Source organism: Erigeron canadensis, chromosome 1 (genome assembly GCF_010389155.1).
Source record: "Erigeron canadensis isolate Cc75 chromosome 1, C_canadensis_v1, whole genome shotgun sequence".
NCBI classification, from domain to species: Eukaryota; Viridiplantae; Streptophyta; class Magnoliopsida; order Asterales; family Asteraceae; genus Erigeron; species Erigeron canadensis.
In genome coordinates, this window is record NC_057761.1 from 28,965,854 (window position 1) to 28,983,686 (window position 17,833).

The following is a 17,833-nucleotide window of genomic DNA, read 5'->3' on the forward strand; positions in this document are numbered from 1 at the left end:
GGATGACCGAGATACAGTACGTTGTTTTCTATCAGACCAAGAGACAAGATTAGATCCTAAATATATAGCAAATCCCCCCGTGGATCGACGGTCATCTGGGCAACCAGCCTAATCAGCATCAGAGTAGGCATTAATAGCATTGAAGGAGGCATCGGCATAAGCATGTAACTGAGTTGATGAGTTGCTAGAGATGCGTAATCCATAACCGGATATCCCTTGTAAGTAACGAAGAATACGCTTAACAGTCGGGGAATGCATGTATTGACACACTTTGTTCACAGCAAATGCGATATCAGGCCTAGAAAGAGTAGCATATTGGAGAACCCCAACAATACTTTGGTATTTTACTGGATCCGAGAAAGCAGTGTTATCACCATTAGACAAAACCACAGATGTAGAAAGTGGAGATGGAACTAGTCTGGCATTGGACAACTTTGTGTGTTCCTAGAGATCCATAATATATTTGGATTGAAATAGAAACAAATCTGAATTTGTACGTGTGATTTTCACACCCTGAAAATATTTGGATTAAGATCCGAAATATATTTGGATTGAGATAGAAACAAATCTGAATATGTACGTGGATTGAGATCCGTAATATATTTGGATTGAGGGTTCAAACTCGCGGAGCGAGTAGAGTAGGTGGCTCGCGGCACGAGGGCCTAGTCTCGCGGTACGAGAAAATGTTCTGGGACAAAAAGGGAGCCAAAGCTCTATTCTTACGATGCGAGGGAAGGGGGGGGGGGGGGGGGGGGGTGGCGAGGGGCTTCAGACCTGCACCCAAACCATGTAGAATCAAATAGTTATTTCTTTTGTAATATACATGCACTGATTTGACTTTTGAGTTTTTAATCTTTACATTTTCTCTCTCTCAAATACACATATATACTTTAAAAAAAATACTGTAGGGCAAAAAATTATGAAACTAATTATATATATACACACATATAATAGTTATTATATAAGAAAAAAGTCAACATTCCAAATCACCAAGAAATTGGTTCTCCACACCGAACCTGCAGAGACACCCAGGATTTAAAAAAAAAAAAAAACATAAATTGATAAATATAAGCTTAAAAAAAAAGAATAATACCATAGCAGTACAGCACACAACTAATTAAGACACTCAAATAATAAGTTTTCTTTATTTTATCTTATACTAAATAAATATTTGACTATTTGTTGAAAAAGATTTTAAAAAATAATCATAATGAAACAAAATTATATGACAAATAATGTCCATGTCATCCTAACATACTCTTTTTTTAAAAAAAAAGAAATACATATATAAAAATTATATTTATGAAAACTATTTGTGTTTTTACAATCTATATTGACTATTTGTTGAAAAAAATTAGAAATAAAAAACAAAAAAACATAATTATAAAACAATAATGTCCAATTAAATCTAACATACTCTTTTTTAAAAATAAAAATAAAATGAAATGAAATAACGCATACATTCATGAAAAGTACTTGTTTCCTAAAATTCAAGTTCAAAAAATTAACGATATCTAACTTTATTTTAAAAAAAAAGTATAAATTTTTAAGAAATAGCGAAATATATTCAGTATAAATTAAAATCATGATAGCTTATTATTTTGACTCTCATAAATTAGTTGTATAATACTTTTTTATTTTATACTAGGTATTTTACCTGCGCGATGCACGTATTATTATAAGTTATTGTTCAATTAGTGTTGATTTAAATGTTTTGATATAGACATACACAATAACAAATTTTGTTTAATTAGTTCAATGTGATTGTTCTTATTAATTTCGTAAGCATGTGAATATAAATAAAACAATGTTAAATATGGGTATAATATATCACTATCAATATGTTATTAAAAATAAATATAAAACAATTGATGTTTACACTTGAATATTTTCAAAATGTTCATTGGGCATTATGGAGGTTTTTACCAACTAAGTTGACGAACATTTCCTTCAACCTTAATCATAATAATAAGAACATATATAAAAATTAAAGAGAAAAGTCCTCCATGTTTATAAAAATTTTTTTAAAAAAATACCTTATATTAAATAAAAAAGAAAATTATTTTTACATGATCACTAAGAAAAAGATAATAAAAAAGAAAACTAAATTAATATATTAAATGATAAATGTGATATAGTTAGAGTTTATAATACGTAGGATTGAATATAACTATTTTGAAAACTAAATATTTTCCAGTTTTAAAAGTATATTTTAAGTTTATACAATTTATGATTTTTTTTCTTTGCTTTTGAATTTTGTAAAAGACATATATAAAATATAAAATAGAAATAAATATTTTCAAAAATTATAAAGATGGTAACCCAAATCAAGGAGGGGGACATTATCTTCCACCTACTTCCCTTCTTTCTACTTGCTTTGCCCCCAAATGATTCCTCCTTATGTTCCTCTATTATCTTCTTCATCAACGCCAGATTTTTGTTTGGTCAACTGTTCGACCTTGGCCTCCTCGTACTTCATGAGCCGATTGCTTAACACCATTTTTTTCTCCCTCTTTTAGAAGAGTTCTTGTCACAATTTAACTAGTACAATACCCGTGTGGAACTCGGATAATGATTATTAAAGTAACTCTATATGTCACAAAAAAAAAAAGAACAAGCTGAAAATAGCACGAATTTAACCGTCCAGGAACAAAAGTGACAAAGTCATAAGAAATACATCCAAAAACAAGTCGAAACCTAAAAAATGAGATTTGTTCAAACCAATAATACGAACACTTATGAAAATCCATATTTATGCGGCGAATTCTTAAGTATCTTCATTATTTTTCAGCAACATCTTTACGCCTTCTATAGTAGGTCCGTCCTTCATATCTTCATATTTCACTTGCTTATCCTTTACATTTTCACAAGAATTTGTTGATGTAGTTGCACGAGTAGTTGATAGACACCCTCCTTTCCATTGACTTTCGTCCATCATGATTAAAAAAACATTTACTAAAGAGTATACAAGTAACAGAATTATCACAACATGTGTTCCAATATCACTCCCCATAATTAAAACATACTTTTTCTTAACAATATAATACAGTACACATTACATTAAATTTATGCATATGGAAATTAAAAATCTTAATTTTCTCATATTTCGATAAATATATAACTCTAAATTCATATTCTCAACATGATCTCTCCAGTGCAAATCAATAAAAATTAAAAATATAATAAATATATCATTGTTAAATGGATAATAATCAGGTACAAAATATAAAATACGTACAGTAACAATGATATATAGGTGTCGAAATCATACGTGATGTTTGTTAATACAACTATACAAGTAACAAAACTACTTGTTGACACCTCTCTTTTTCATTCCCAAATATCTTTTTTTAAATCTCGTTCCTTTTCACACATAAAAAAAGACATACTTTTCCGTGGAATCTCATAATTAGATTAGTTTTCATTAACAGTGCAGGATTGTTCAGTAAAACATATATTAGTATTTCTAATTTTCTATAATTAGATACCAGGATTTTTAGAAGTGTTAAATGGTACCCCCCCCCCCCCCACACACACACACACACACATTTCTCGTCCTCGACTCAGGACATGAAATCCCGGTGACATCTTGCTGCCAATGGTGTCAGACTGTTAGCAAGTGATACACCCGTGACAATTCGGTTCGGAGAGGTCTAACCAACCCTCCGCCCGCTGGAAAGTTAGCTCCACGCCACAACAGCACCCGACTTCGAACTGTCTAATTGGTAAACTTGGTTCGATGAAGATTTCAGATCATGTCCGATATGTCCCTCCTCTCAGATGATGATGATGGTGATGGATCGTATGTAGAGATATTAAGAAGGTGATAAACTGATAATAGTTGTGGATCGTTTGTAAAGATATAGGAAATGGGTTGGGAAATGAACGTCGAATATGGTGGATGGTGATATATATATATATAGTTGTGTACCCGTAATATATGAAGGGGAGTTAGTTATCTCTCATGTTATTCAAATAAAGCTTTTGCTCATAAAAGGGGAGTTAGTTATATATTATCTATAAATTTATTTCAAGTCACGTTTATATGACGGTAACAATAGTACACGTTTTTTTAAGAATCTAACTAACTTTTTGATAAAATCCTTATTAAATGGAAGAGTTTTAACGGCTTAGATGAAGCAATTGGTGTATCAAACGGATCATATTTAATTTCAAGCCCAGTCATTGGTGGCAATATTTATATATAATAACAACTAGATTTGTGCACGCGCAATGCAGTTGTGGTGGGGTTAGTGGTGCGCCGATGGGTAACGGAGGTGGTGGCGAACGGTGGCGGCGCTGTGACGGTAGTGGTGGCGGCAATGTTGTAAATAACGGCCTTAACGACCATTATAACAAGCTGTTATAACGGTAACAGAGGTCCACCGTTGCGTTAAAGGGACTTTAGGATAAATTTGAAGGTCTGAGTCAATTAAGGTTAAATATCGGATTTAACATATCTTAACGGTTAATTAACAGAACTTTAACTGTCAAATAACGAATTTAATGGTCAAATGACGGATTTAACGGTTGAATAACGGTCAAAAGACATCACTTTTAACTAAATTTGTTAAGATATTACTAATATATATGTTTTCATATAAATTCCTTTATATTTTATGGTCTCCATTATTATGACCGCAAAATGAGATTTAACGTTAATTAATGGTGGTCGACCTCCGAGTGACCACCTTATTTACAACCTTGAGTGGCGGTGACGGCAGTGGGGGCGGCGTGGGAGGCGAATTTAAATATAATTTATGTTAAGGGTGGCAGTGCAGTTATTTTAAGGGTTGATGTATCTATATTGCATGTAAATTATTTCATTAAAGGTATTATAGTTATATTAGGTAGATATGTTTAAATTAGTAAATAAAATGTAGTATTTTTGGGATTTCAAAGGAGGAAGAAATTTTAAGATAAAAAAGGAGTCATTTGCTTAGTATAGATAAATGAATACCAATTTTTATTTTGTAGTCTAGCAAACAAAGAATGACAATTAAAAGTAAAGTAAACAACATAAATCGTCCCTGTGGTTTAGCAAAATAGTCACGTTTCATTCTTGTGGTTCAATAACCTCATGGATCGTCCTTTATAGAACAAAAAGTTTCACGTTTTGTCCTTTGACTATTTGACCATTAACCCATCTCCGTTAACCCCCCACGTGAGGGGGTAGTCATGTCTTTTTCGCCCTCCATTGACTCTGTATTATCTATTTCATTTGTTTTTTCCCCTGCACCTACACTACTTGGAGCTATATGCATACAAAATTACAAACACAAACTAATACACATCACTACCACCACTCTTTTTCATCTTCAATCTACAAACCCTTAAATCAAATACTCATCACCTGATCTCTATATCTTTTCATTTTCATCCAAAACCCTAAAGCTATATATACATACCTAATCTCTATATTTAAAATTTGTATTCCTTAATCAAAAGTAAGTAACTTTCAAACCCACAAATCACACATTAAAATTCCAGCCGCCCCATTTCCTTATATCCATTTACCTTTTTTCGGTAATTATTTAGAATAAGATTAGAAAGAAACATATATACAGAGATATAGAGCCATTTAATCATAAATAAAATATTATTTGTAATGCTGTGTAGCGAGGGATGTGACAGCCGGAAAATTGGGGAGGATGTGAAGCAATTGTGACGAGGGATTGCTGTGAAATTTCTTGAAATGGTCATTTAAGTTAATAGTTTTGTCAAGTAAGTTTTTGCATAAAAAAAATTGTGGAAATGGGTAATCCGGCACTCCGGCTCAAAGATCTCACACGAGACCGACATTACCACTGCCGGCCTCAGTTAGATTAGCGAGACCGGCAGTGGGAATGCCGGTCTCGAGGAGAAGACGACAAAGGGCAGCGAGTGGCAGTGAGGGTGGCAGGCAAGTGACTTATTAATATTGAATTTGCGTTAATTGGGGTATGTTATTGATATAAGACATGTTTATATTTTTTTGATTATTGTTTACAATTCAAATTCATTTTAGAGTGGCACCAACAGTAGATGGTAGAAATTATTTTTGATTTTTTGGAAAGTAATCAAATTTTGCAACACTAAAACAGTAAATGGTAGAAACCTTTCATCCTGGAACTGCTGTATAATATTCCAGATATTGTTTGTTCAAGCTTTTTTTTCAAGAATTACGCAGGGTTTTGTCTATATCTTGGTAAAGTTGTAATTTAAACTGATGGTGGAACTGCTTCTGAATGGACTTAAAGCCAATGCGAAAGATTGAAGAAGGTTAAATTTGTTATAAACTCGTCATTTCGGTTCGTTGTTTGTTTTTGTCTAAATGAGTTATAAACAGAGTAATTGTGTCCCTTTGTTAAGAATGGCACAGGATTTGTCTATACCCTGGGTCATGGAATTGGTTTTGGTAAGTTCAGGGCTATAATAACTTGAAATTCTTTTTTTTCTAGGACCAAGTTTTGTGCATCTTAATTTCCTGCAAGTTTGACTTCTTTATAGGATAAACTAGCTGCCCCTGTTAATGCCCTTTGTCGTCTTCTCCTCGAGACCGGCATTCCCACTGCCGGTCTCGCTAATCTAACCGAGCCGAGGCCGACAGTGGGAATGCCGGTCTCGTGTGAGATCTTTGAGTCCGGCAGTGGGAGTGCCGGATTACCCACTTCCATAAATTTTTTTTTGTAAAAACTTATTTGACAAAACTATTAACTTAAATGACCATTTAAAGAAATTTTTCAGGGATTGCTACGGTGGTGAGGAAGGAAATGAAGCAGCAGGCGATGGTGACATTAATGGGGATTGCTTAAAGGTAACCGCTGGAATTAGGTTGAGAAGTGGCCGGAATTAGCTTCACCGGAATAGTTTTGGGGTAGAATATTGTCCTCGTCTTCATCTTTTTCTTCCAACCCTCAGATTTGAAGACAACCCAATTAATAGTTTTATGGTCAGCTCTCCATCGCCGATGCTCTTGCCGCATATTTTCGGCATGCGTGGTTTTAGTGTCAGCCACCCCTATATCTATACATCCACCATCACCACCATAACAAGAAATAAGGACCGTTGTTGTAGTGCATCTTTGTTGGTTGACTTCGTTTTGTCATGGATTGGAGTTTTTATGGTTTTGTGAATTCATGCGGTATGGTTATACTTTTGTGATTGAAGTTATGGTTTTCAATCATGAATGTTTCGCATGATGTATAGTAGTTATCTTTTTAATGTTGCTACTTATTCATATAATATTGATGTATGTATGTAATGATTTCGATATATATTTTAGAGATACAGATTGAAATATAGATGTAGATATGGTTTATAGTGGATTTTGTGATATAGTTTAATTTTAGATATTAAGTTTGCAGGGATGAAGAAAAAATCATCACTGGTCCTTTAGATTTCGAAAAGACATGACTACCCCTAGCGTGGGAGGCACGTGGGGGGTTAACGGAGATGGATTGACGGTCAAATAGTCAAAGGACAAAACGTGAAGCATTTCTTCCTATAAAGGACGATCCATGAGGTTATTGAACCACAGGGATGAAACGTGACTATTTTGCTAAATCACAAGGACGATTTATGTCGTTTACTCTTTAAAGTATTAGAAAAAGACTATGTTACCTATGATATGGAGGGAACACACTAGTGAGGTCTACATGCTCAAGCTCGGGCAGCTCAGAAATTCCGGCAACACACATAATAAATTTATCACTTGCCATCTTCTCAATGTCTCGGTCGATTTTTTCCCACAAACATGGCAATGTTTCTTTCCTCCATTCGATATCTTTTATCTAGACCCCTGTTGAACGCCCATTTCTCAACCGTAGTATCTCATCCCGGTCCAAAAGCTGCTATGCGGCGACAATAATGAGTAGAGTCGGACTGAATGGGTAGACAGAGGCAACAAATTAAAGCCCCCGCTGAAGAAGCGGTCATGATCGCCATCGTCTTAAGGCCATACCCATGCATATGAAGTATTATAGAAAATAAATGGTATATGTACCATGAATGATGATTACCGTACCATTATGTACAATTTTATAAAAGTTTGTTAGAATCTGTTAAATGTCAAATTACCGATACCAATTTGGGTAAAAATGAAATAAAAGGGAGCATGTCAAGTATTGTCCAGGTGTGCATAAATTATCAATGAATTGAAGGGTGTTTCAGTGTATAGTTGGGAGCATTGAAGAAGGTTCGTAACATGGTACACTAAAATGGGGGTAATGTATTTATTATAAAAATTATCTCCTCATAAATTGGTAATTTGTTAGTTGTTACTAAGTTATTTCAAACCTGTTCGTTTATTTTAAGATGCTCTCCAATTACTCGAAAGCTACATTATAATCAAACATCATATATATTAGGGCCCTATATATTAAAAGGCAGTGTGAACATAATAACATCATAAAACTTGGTGAATGTAAAAACATCTATATATGAAACAAATGCTAGCAATTACCAAGCTAGCGAGGTACATCACATACGTCCATATATATTTCGTATATGTTCCACAAATGCTTGTTTATTCCTTTATTAGACAATACCTAAAAACATGAAGTCTTGAATATGACTCCATAAATATAGGGATAAATATTTTGAAATATAACAAATTTTATACGAATATCTTTATAGTATAAAACTAGCTATAACTGATAAACGTTTTGCAAATAAACCGAATGATACCCGGATAACTTTAAAATATATTGTCATTTTAAAATGTATAAAAAACAACTTTATATAAGTTGAAACTTATGATAAATTATTATGTAAAAAACGAAACCAAGCGGAAACAATAGTAATGTAGTTGTGGACACACGTTAAAACACATTCGGTTGGCAAAAACAAAAACAAAAACGTTATCTAGAAAGGAAAAAAACACCATAGTTTTCAGTTTATTATAACGAAAAAAATAGGGTGATTAAAATTCATAATAATGTAGACATTTAATAAATATCCATATTAATGATACATATTTAAGAAAAAATAATATTTTGAATTTTAAATAAAAAGTATGATGTCATAATTAAATTAAAAGGATGTGTAGTAATATAATTTTTAAAAAATCTTAATCAAACCTGGATGCAATCCAAGAAGTTACAAATATATTTTGTTATAATAAATACAAAAATAAAATTTGTTATAAGAGGCAGACATTGATCTTAACATTATCAAATATTGAATTCAATAATGAACAAAATATCATAACTATAAATTTGTAATTAATAAAAATTGTTATAGGTGGACATTAATTAGACTATACAAGCTTCAAAGTATAATAATATTAGCACCATCACTATGTAATAATAATATAACCTACAACCTATAAAAACAAAACATAATTTACGTATTTATAACCATAAACTTAATACACCAACGAGGTAGACTAATAGACATGTAGTTATGTATTTTAATTTCAAAATAAACTGTTACGTAGAGATAGATATATTGAAGATATCCTTAATTTTAATTTATAAATATTTTATCAAAACTTAAGTGGAAATTCTAAACTATGATGACTAAATAAAGAAAATGCTAGATTAGAATAATTATATTTTTGTAATGTTACATCATCTTTAATTATATAGAATGTAGGGAAAAATTACAATATGACACATAATATTTTTTCTTCTAGAAACAATCTTCCTTTATTAATAATAGAGATAACTAAAGTTGTGTTCATTGTATGTAATCATCTTTAAATTATGTATGTATATTATATGTAAGAAAATGTATCCGACCAATCAAAAACTAACAAGTGACAACTATATAATATGGTTGCCACGTATGTCTTCTTACATACAATAGACATAATTTAAAAATTAAATACAATGAACACAACTTTAGTTATCACACTATAGACATTCGTCTAAAATTTGTTAGATACTTATCCCATAAAAATATTACTAGAATATTGTTGTAACCGTACATAGTAGTGGTGAGTATGGATCGGTTTGGTTCGGTTTTTGGCTAAAACCGAAACCATAACCCGTCCATTCGGTTTTTAGAAAACCCAATCCATTGGATTCGGTTTTTGTTCGGTTCGGTTTGTCGGTTTTTTGGTTCGGTTTGGATCGGTTTCGGTTTTTGTTCGGTTTTTATTATAAATTTCTTTTGTAAACTTTTTTGTTTATTATGTTATAAATTTAATTTTCAGTTGTTAACAAAAAAAATTATGATATAAAAATTAAAATATAAAGATGTTTTTTATCGACTAATTATATTTTTTAGGTGTTAAAATTGATATAACTTTTATAAAACGAAATGATTTTCTTGTACGTTTTCATCTAAAACATACAATTTATATAGATTTGTATACTAAAAAGACAAAAAGTTTAAATATATTAACATATTTACAAATTATAAGTAATAAATATAAATGTAATATGATATAAATATTAAATAATTAATATATAATTGATTCGGTTCGGTTCGGTTTTTGATCGGTTTTTTGGCATATGAAACCGAAACCCGAACCGATCCGTTCGGTTTTTAGAAAACAAAAACCAAACCAATGGATTTCGTTCGGTTTTCAGTTTTTTCGGTTCGGTTTTGTCAGTTTTTTTTGGTTTTTGGTTTTCCGGTTCGGTTTTTGCTCACCCCTAGTTCATAGTCCAGTAAAAAACTCTCGTTTTGGGTCAAGTTGTTGCATACATCGAAATTTCTATAACCAAATAAGGAATCAAAACCAAACATAAACATTCAAACACTATACCTAAAATAAAACTTAAAAAATGATGTTAATATCATGAAGATCAACCATTCCCTAGCTTCATTTGGTGTACCAACATCGATCTTACACCAAAGCATGAAAGGCCTATAAGATGCGACCGTACTTGAAGACGAATAGACAATGAGTAGTTGCATAAAATTATATTATGTAACACCGATTTATATATAAGATGTGACCTTGTGACAAGTTGGACTCATTTACTTATGAATTAACATGTTTTACTATTATGTTAGGTTGTATCTCTATTGGGTCAGATAAAACTTCAAGTTAATCGGAAACGGGCTAAGTGGCTCGATAGATAGCCAAGATGTATTTTAAATGCATAGAGCACCTTATAAAGTGTTTCTCCATATATTTTGCTTAGTATTGAAATAATAAACGTTTATCGCCATGTTTGGTCATGCTAAAAATCTATGGAACATTAAAAAATTGTACTAAAAGAGTACTCGTACAAGCCTTTTGGAGGTTTTAACCCAAACATAATTTGATGCGCCGACCAACCCACCCATTTATCAACCTCTTATTAACACGATAACACATACCTATATAGAATTTGTCTGTCATAATAATAAGTTCATAACAGGCCAATCTACTTCTGAGTATACTAGCTAATTAACCCGGGTATATTAATAAAAGTTTTATAATAACATATATTTGCCACTAAAATTGAAACAATCAAACGGTACTCATAACATCGAAATAGTATACCTTATAATTAACTTATGAACTCGCATAATATAAAGATAATTTAAATATCTGTTGTTACAAAATTATTTAAATGATGGAACTTAAAAGACCATGTATAAATTATTAGAATTTTTAGAAGAAATTAAAACATTTTTTAAAAATTAACATCATAAAAAATAAAAAGAAAAATTCAATAAATTTAAAAAAAGAAAAATTTTATGACATCATAAGTAAATTAAATAAAAAAAACTAAATATCAAGAAAGAATTGAAAGGTGACAAGCAAGTTAACTTTATAAATGATGATGTCATAACAATCCTTTTTTATTTAATATAGAGATAGAGATTAATAAACAATATACACTTCTCCTTTTTAACTCTCTAGCTTTAAAATATCCAAAATACCATTAATTTTCAACACATTTTTAACTCTCAAACTAAATTCACCCGATATATCCTTAAAATATTTTACACCCATATTTATCCAAACATCTCTTTATTAATTAATTTAAATATTTTCAACTAATATCTCTATAATATTCTTAATAAAGTTATTTACAAAACATGCATTTCTTAACCATAAAATAACTATACTACCATTTATGTCAATTACTTTTAAATTAAAATAATGCTAACTTAAATATCTTCCTACTCCCCAGCAAAAATAATGTGACTTACTAAGACAATCAGCAATATTCATTAAGTAGTTTTCTAAGTACAATAAATTACAGAATTCGGATAACATACAAGCTCTTAAGCATATGGTGCAACTTTTCCATACAAAAACAGCAAGTTTAAATGTATGCCTGTAAACAAGATATCTAATTACCAATGCTACTTGTTCTAGATGCATTAGAAGGGTGTGACAGAATCATTGCAAGTATAATGAACCAGATTTAGACGACACAGGTACAACTCTCCGTTACTGTGATAGGAAGTATTGCTTACTTGTAGCCAAATGCGTGACTTGCAACTCTGCATCAGCACAAATTTTGCACAAATAGTAAGATCTCTACTAGTCCCATTTAATTTCTCTGTGGAAGGTCCAGTCAGACGGATTTAGAGTTGTTTTTCCATCTGAATACACTAAATCGTATGGTGAGTCCTCAGAAAACTCGGTGGGCATGGATTTCCAATGTAAACTTGGTTCCCATTCTGCGTTTTTGAGCACTTTTAGTATCTCCTCAACAACTACCTTGCTTCCTTCACCTGATAAATGTACGCCGTCCCTGGAGGAACAGTTTATAACTAATACAATTTAGTAAAAATATATTGAAGTTAGATGTGATAAGGGTCGTCGGTTATTGTAAAACAAACCTTTTAATAAATAATCTATTACTTTTATCATAATATTGAACATTCAATAAAATGTTACTACATCCATGTTGTTACAATATATAAGCTTTTATACCCTGATTGTATAGGATGCCCACCATGCCGTATGGGTCTTCCATGTTAGTAATGTAACACTTCAAATATAACCCTTGATTTATCGCCTTATCGGCATAGTGATATCTTGGAGGCGGCAAGACAGGCAGGTTGGATAATAGGTCACTTTAGTACACCAAAAAGGCCGGGTTGGGTTGAAGTGGGCCAACTTAGTACACTGAAATAGACCGAGTTGGATTGACTTTTTTGACCAGTTTAACAATACAAATTACAAACAGCTAATATGTTAACTACAAGTTTATCAGTACAAAAACAATATATTACAATAGTTATCTAAAACTTAAATTGATTTTCTTTAGAAAGTTATATGCATTAAAGTAGACTTCAAGCAACTTTTGAATCATTTGGTTCACCTCTTTCAAGTTTCAACTATTGTTTTTTCTTTCGCAAGACCAATTTGACCAGTCTGAGATAAAATACAGCATTAAGGCCAACAAAAACCCATTCTCCATTAAATGGTTCTAAAGTGCCAACTCTAAACTTTTTGCATCAATAAAATACTAGTGCAAATGATAAAAGGCAAGAATGCTTACGTAAAGAAAGACAACCAATTATCTCGTTTCTGAAATTCAGTCCAAAGATCAATAACTTTGATTCCCATCTCATTGCACAGCTCTACACAGGCATCTGAATACTTCTTGCATAACTCATTTGTTCGAACAAGTTCACTAAATACTGAGCTGTTTTACATAAAAGTAAACAGGCCTTAGATGCATTGCTTGAACACATCTCGCTAGTAAAATAATCCTCGTACCTTGTAGTTTCAGCAAGTTTGACCTCATCCACGGGTGGGCAAGTAAGAAAGATTATACGAGTTGTCTCTGAAAGGCCCTGATTTTCATATTGGTGTCAGCATTAAAGGGTTTTTTAATGTGCGTTGATAAAGTAATTTAGTGAGATGGGATAATCATGATCAGTTGTACTAAATTTTGTAGTGGATAGTGTTTGGACGTGTTTCTGCTGATCAAAATTGTAGTAATCTGATTATAAAAAGTTGTGTTTGGAAAACCCTCATTAGCTACGATATTAACAGATAAAATGACCAAAAAGATACATTTGTATGATTAAAAAAAAACTTTTTGTAGAAAGTGTGTAAAAGTTTCTTATGTTTAAAGGATAGGCAAATTGGTAATTCTAGTTTACCCTTAAATACTATGTTTTGTTGCAGTTGGTATGAAACTAATAATTTGAACACTATCAGTTTATCAGAAGCAAGAATCTGTTCATTTAAGCATTAAAGACGAACTGTTGCAAGTATGCGACTTTTAGTAACCATGATTGTATAAAAAGAAAAGATGATAAACTTCCTTTATATATTCATTTAATTTTTTATTTAAAGTCATGGATGGAGCACATTCCAAAAGGTCTAACCTATTTGGCTATTCGGAGTGGTCTGCTACATGTAACCATTCATGTAGTCTGAAAAAAACATGTCATGAAGAAATGGTACCTTTAGATGGCTAGCAATTTTCCTCATGTTTTCAATATATTCGGGAAGAGGAACATGTGGACCTAAACCAGATGAGTGAGGTCCCATCGAATCATTACCACCAAAGTAAACAATGATCAGTGAAGGCTGACTAGCAGCATCCTACATGAGAATAGAACGACACCATTATAAAGAACAGCACAATGTATAAGCATACATACTCAAACAGTCATCGTGTGGCAATTTAAGTTCAAAAATGCAAGTATATGGTATGAATTATCAACTGGCTATCAAAGATTACCTTTGGAAAAATCTGATCAACAACTTTGATAGCACGTCTGGAATTCCAGCCATAGTACCCTCGTAACACTATATCTGCCTGCAATAATATACAAGAGATACACACTGTAAAGATTGACTAATATATAATTACAAGCAGGGTCATCACCAAGAACAATGAGCAGTCCATTAGGGGGATATATGATATAAACCCTAAGAAGTATAAAATTTAATGTTTCAAATTTCTTTAGTTCAAACGAGCTGCAGATAAGTGGAAACTTCTCAGGTTAGAAAAAGGCCAAGATGCTTCAAAGGCCATATCATTACATAGAAGTTGTTCGTCAGTTTTAGGCATCATGCAAAAACAGAGAACTAAGTGCCAAATGAACAAGATGGAACATATCTGCCTATCGTATTTCCAGAGAAAATAAAAGGCTTTTATTTATCATTAACAATCAAGGAATACAATACTAGTTTTGGCACTGTGTTTCCACGGTCACAGATAGCAAAGACTTAGTTACAAAGTTTGTGTTTACATTCTAGAGCTTCTAACTTGATAATTCTAACTGCAGAAAGATTTTAAATTCCTGATTTTTAACTGGAAAAAAAGGTTAAAACAAAATTCTTAAGTTAGAATCTATTACCGCCATCATATGACCACATGGGCTCACAGATGAAGACTAGAGGTCACAGGTTCAAAATTTGCCAAAGGCAAGTGGAGTCACTATTGTGTGAGCCATGTCTGAGCCATGTGTGAGGATGGTGACTTACCAGGCATGAGTTCTATGCGGTGTGTGCTTTGGGTAGCAAGACGGTACATGGGACCTGAGGGTTCGCACCCATTTACCTTTTTTAATGGCAAAAAATGGCACTTAGCATATTCTTTATCGCTAATGGTTTCTCATTATTAGTATAAACCGATTGTGTTTTAATCAACTTATGCAAAACCCCAAGTTCACATACTTAGATTTGATATCAACCCTCAAATTCCCCTTCTCACATATGTAAATTTTCAAGAGTTTGCTCCCAAAAACAATACTACATTGAGATAATACAAACCATTCGTAACTGCCTAAATGATTTTCATAGATGATATATTCTTAAATACTTAAGACTAAGGTAATTTATCATTTAAAAAGTACAGAAGTTTTCACCAACCACCCTATGAAATAGTTGTCAGTCCTCATCACTATCATTTAAGACATCAGTTGACTGCTCAAAGTTTGTACAGTGTACAACGACTATGTACTATCTCATATTGACTACGAGTATATTTTAAAAGATCAATATCACAAATCAATGACTCATAAAGGGAAAGTACATGATAAAAACATACTTACACTTTTGTTCCAAGTAAAATAACATTGTAATTTGTATATAAATAATAAGCTTTCATAATTTGTCCCAACATAAGCAATATGGTAACCGGTTACTTGACAACCGGTAAGCTTGATTAATAAGTAAACTTTCAAATTTTGTATCAATATAAATAGTAATAAGTAACACCCAGTGCCGGTGACGGCTTAAGGTTTTTGGTGGCCTTAAGCGAGATCAGTTTTGGAGGCCTAGCTCATTAGCATATAAATCAAACAACAAAAGAAAAGAAAAGAGAAGGTAGTTCAACGTATGTTGTTGAACTACTAATAATAAAAAGATACAGATGTTGATGTAAAAAACCAAAAAGTATGTTATAGGAATGCAAATTATAGAATGATACCTATATCAAAATCCAAACATTAAGCCTACTATACAAAATACTGAGGCCTTAGATTTTGGGGGCCTAAAGCGATGGCTTGGTCCATATATTATGTTGAGCCGCCCATGCCCAATGCCGTCTTCCACGGGTTTTGGGTCCCAATACCACGAGAGTATATGGGGGAGGTTAAGATATATGTAGATAGCCTTACTCATACCTAAGGTAGAGAGGCTACTTCCAGGTTCTATCGATAAGGGACTTCTAACGTTGCAAGACATAAGAATAGAAACCTTGGCCTCTGTCTCCAGAGGCAAGGATGTTAACCACTTGATCGAGGAATCTTGGATACTATGTCTTAAAACTACCTAAAACTGTCACGGCATCACACGGGCACTATTCTAGTATACAGAAAGCTAAAAGCATGTTTTCAATAACTAACTTCATCAAAATGCATCCAACTTGTCACATTTTGCTATTATGTGTACCACTATACCAAACTTCCAAAAAGTTTATTGTGTGGTCAAACTTCCAATTTTATTGTTACCGTATGTATCCAACCTATCTTTAGATAGGTTAAAACATAGTACTTGGAACGTTTTGCAGCAAGGTTGGATCAAGTGGTTAACACTATTGCCTCTGGAAACAGAGGTCATGGGTTCCATCCTCATCCCTTGCAAGGTTGGAGGTGCTTTTCTATCTTTAGATAGTACTTGAAAGCAACCTCTCTACACTGTCTGGTAGGGGTAAGGCTGTCTACATCATAACCTCCCCCATACACCGTCGAGGTATTGGGACCCAAAACCCGTGGGAGACGGCATTGGGCGTTACTTACGTATGTATGCAACCTATCATAAGTTGTAAACCGACTCCGAATTCTTACAATGTTAACTTATATGACTACTTATGAATACATTCAATAGCAATAGATTGAAAATTTTATACACACAATAAATGGTTTAAAAGTTTTATATCCTCATATACACAATAGCAAAATGCGACAAGTTGGTTACATTTTGACCCCATAATTACTTATATAGATACATCACATGTATATATACATTTTTTAAAATTAATAAAAACAATTAGTGATCACAAATGATGCATATAATTAAGAAAACACAAGATATATGTAACAAAATCGAATTAAATTTGATGAAAAATAGCTGAAATATACGAAAGAAAAGGAGCATATATACATATACATAATTATATATATATATATACCTTACGAGAGTAGACGTCAGCAAGAATGGCGCCCCAACCGTCATTACTGAAACTAAGCTGAACAATTGATGATCCAAATAACACAATTTGTGGCCTCGCCGGTCCAATCATATCGGAATTTTTGTACTGCTGGTTTGATCGGGAGTTCAATAGATAGATATATATATAAAAGAATGTATGTATAGGTGAAAAATTAGGCGATGGGTAGAGTTTGAGAGAACGGAGGGAGATGAATTGTTTTTAATGTTTTTATTTTTATTAAATGTTTAAATTAATATATGAGTGGGGTTGTATACTTGTATTTATTGATTTCTAACCACTTTCTATTTAAATGTTTTTAATTTTTACATCGATGA

General features: G+C 32.3%; 1 protein-coding gene and 1 long non-coding RNA gene across 2 annotated transcripts; one reads left to right on the forward strand and one right to left on the reverse strand.

Annotated features, from left to right (window-relative positions):
* Window positions 1-5,950: 5,950 nt before the first annotated feature.
* LOC122585199 lies at window positions 5,951-7,115 on the forward strand. Its single transcript, XR_006321666.1, has 2 exons — window positions 5,951-6,261; window positions 6,727-7,115. It is a non-coding gene; the product is annotated as an uncharacterized LOC122585199 (long non-coding RNA).
* Window positions 7,116-12,093: 4,978 nt separating this feature from the next.
* Window positions 12,094-17,706, reverse strand: LOC122584278 (GDSL esterase/lipase CPRD49). Its single transcript, XM_043756494.1, has 6 exons — window positions 17,478-17,706; window positions 14,580-14,657; window positions 14,300-14,440; window positions 13,604-13,680; window positions 13,383-13,529; window positions 12,094-12,629 (listed from the first exon to the last, which is right to left on the reverse strand). Exons 1-6 carry the CDS (start codon window positions 17,586-17,588, stop codon window positions 12,416-12,418), a joined length of 768 nt encoding a protein of 255 aa, XP_043612429.1. The 5' UTR covers window positions 17,589-17,706; the 3' UTR covers window positions 12,094-12,415.
* Window positions 17,707-17,833: the final 127 nt, after the last annotated feature.

What these genes read in the sequence shown, in the direction of transcription:
- LOC122584278 (XM_043756494.1), bottom strand. Translation starts at nt 17,588, where the DNA reads ATGATTGGACCGGCGAGGCCACAAATTGTGTTATTTGGATCATCAATT. An exon ending in AAATTGCTAGCCATCTAAAG is followed by an intron (nt 13,681 to 14,299) that starts GTACCATTTCTT and finishes TATGAAAATCAG; the next exon opens with GGCCTTTCAGAGACAACTCG. An exon ending in AAACTTGCTGAAACTACAAG is followed by an intron (nt 13,530 to 13,603) that starts GTACGAGGATTA and finishes TATGTAAAACAG; the next exon opens with CTCAGTATTTAGTGAACTTG.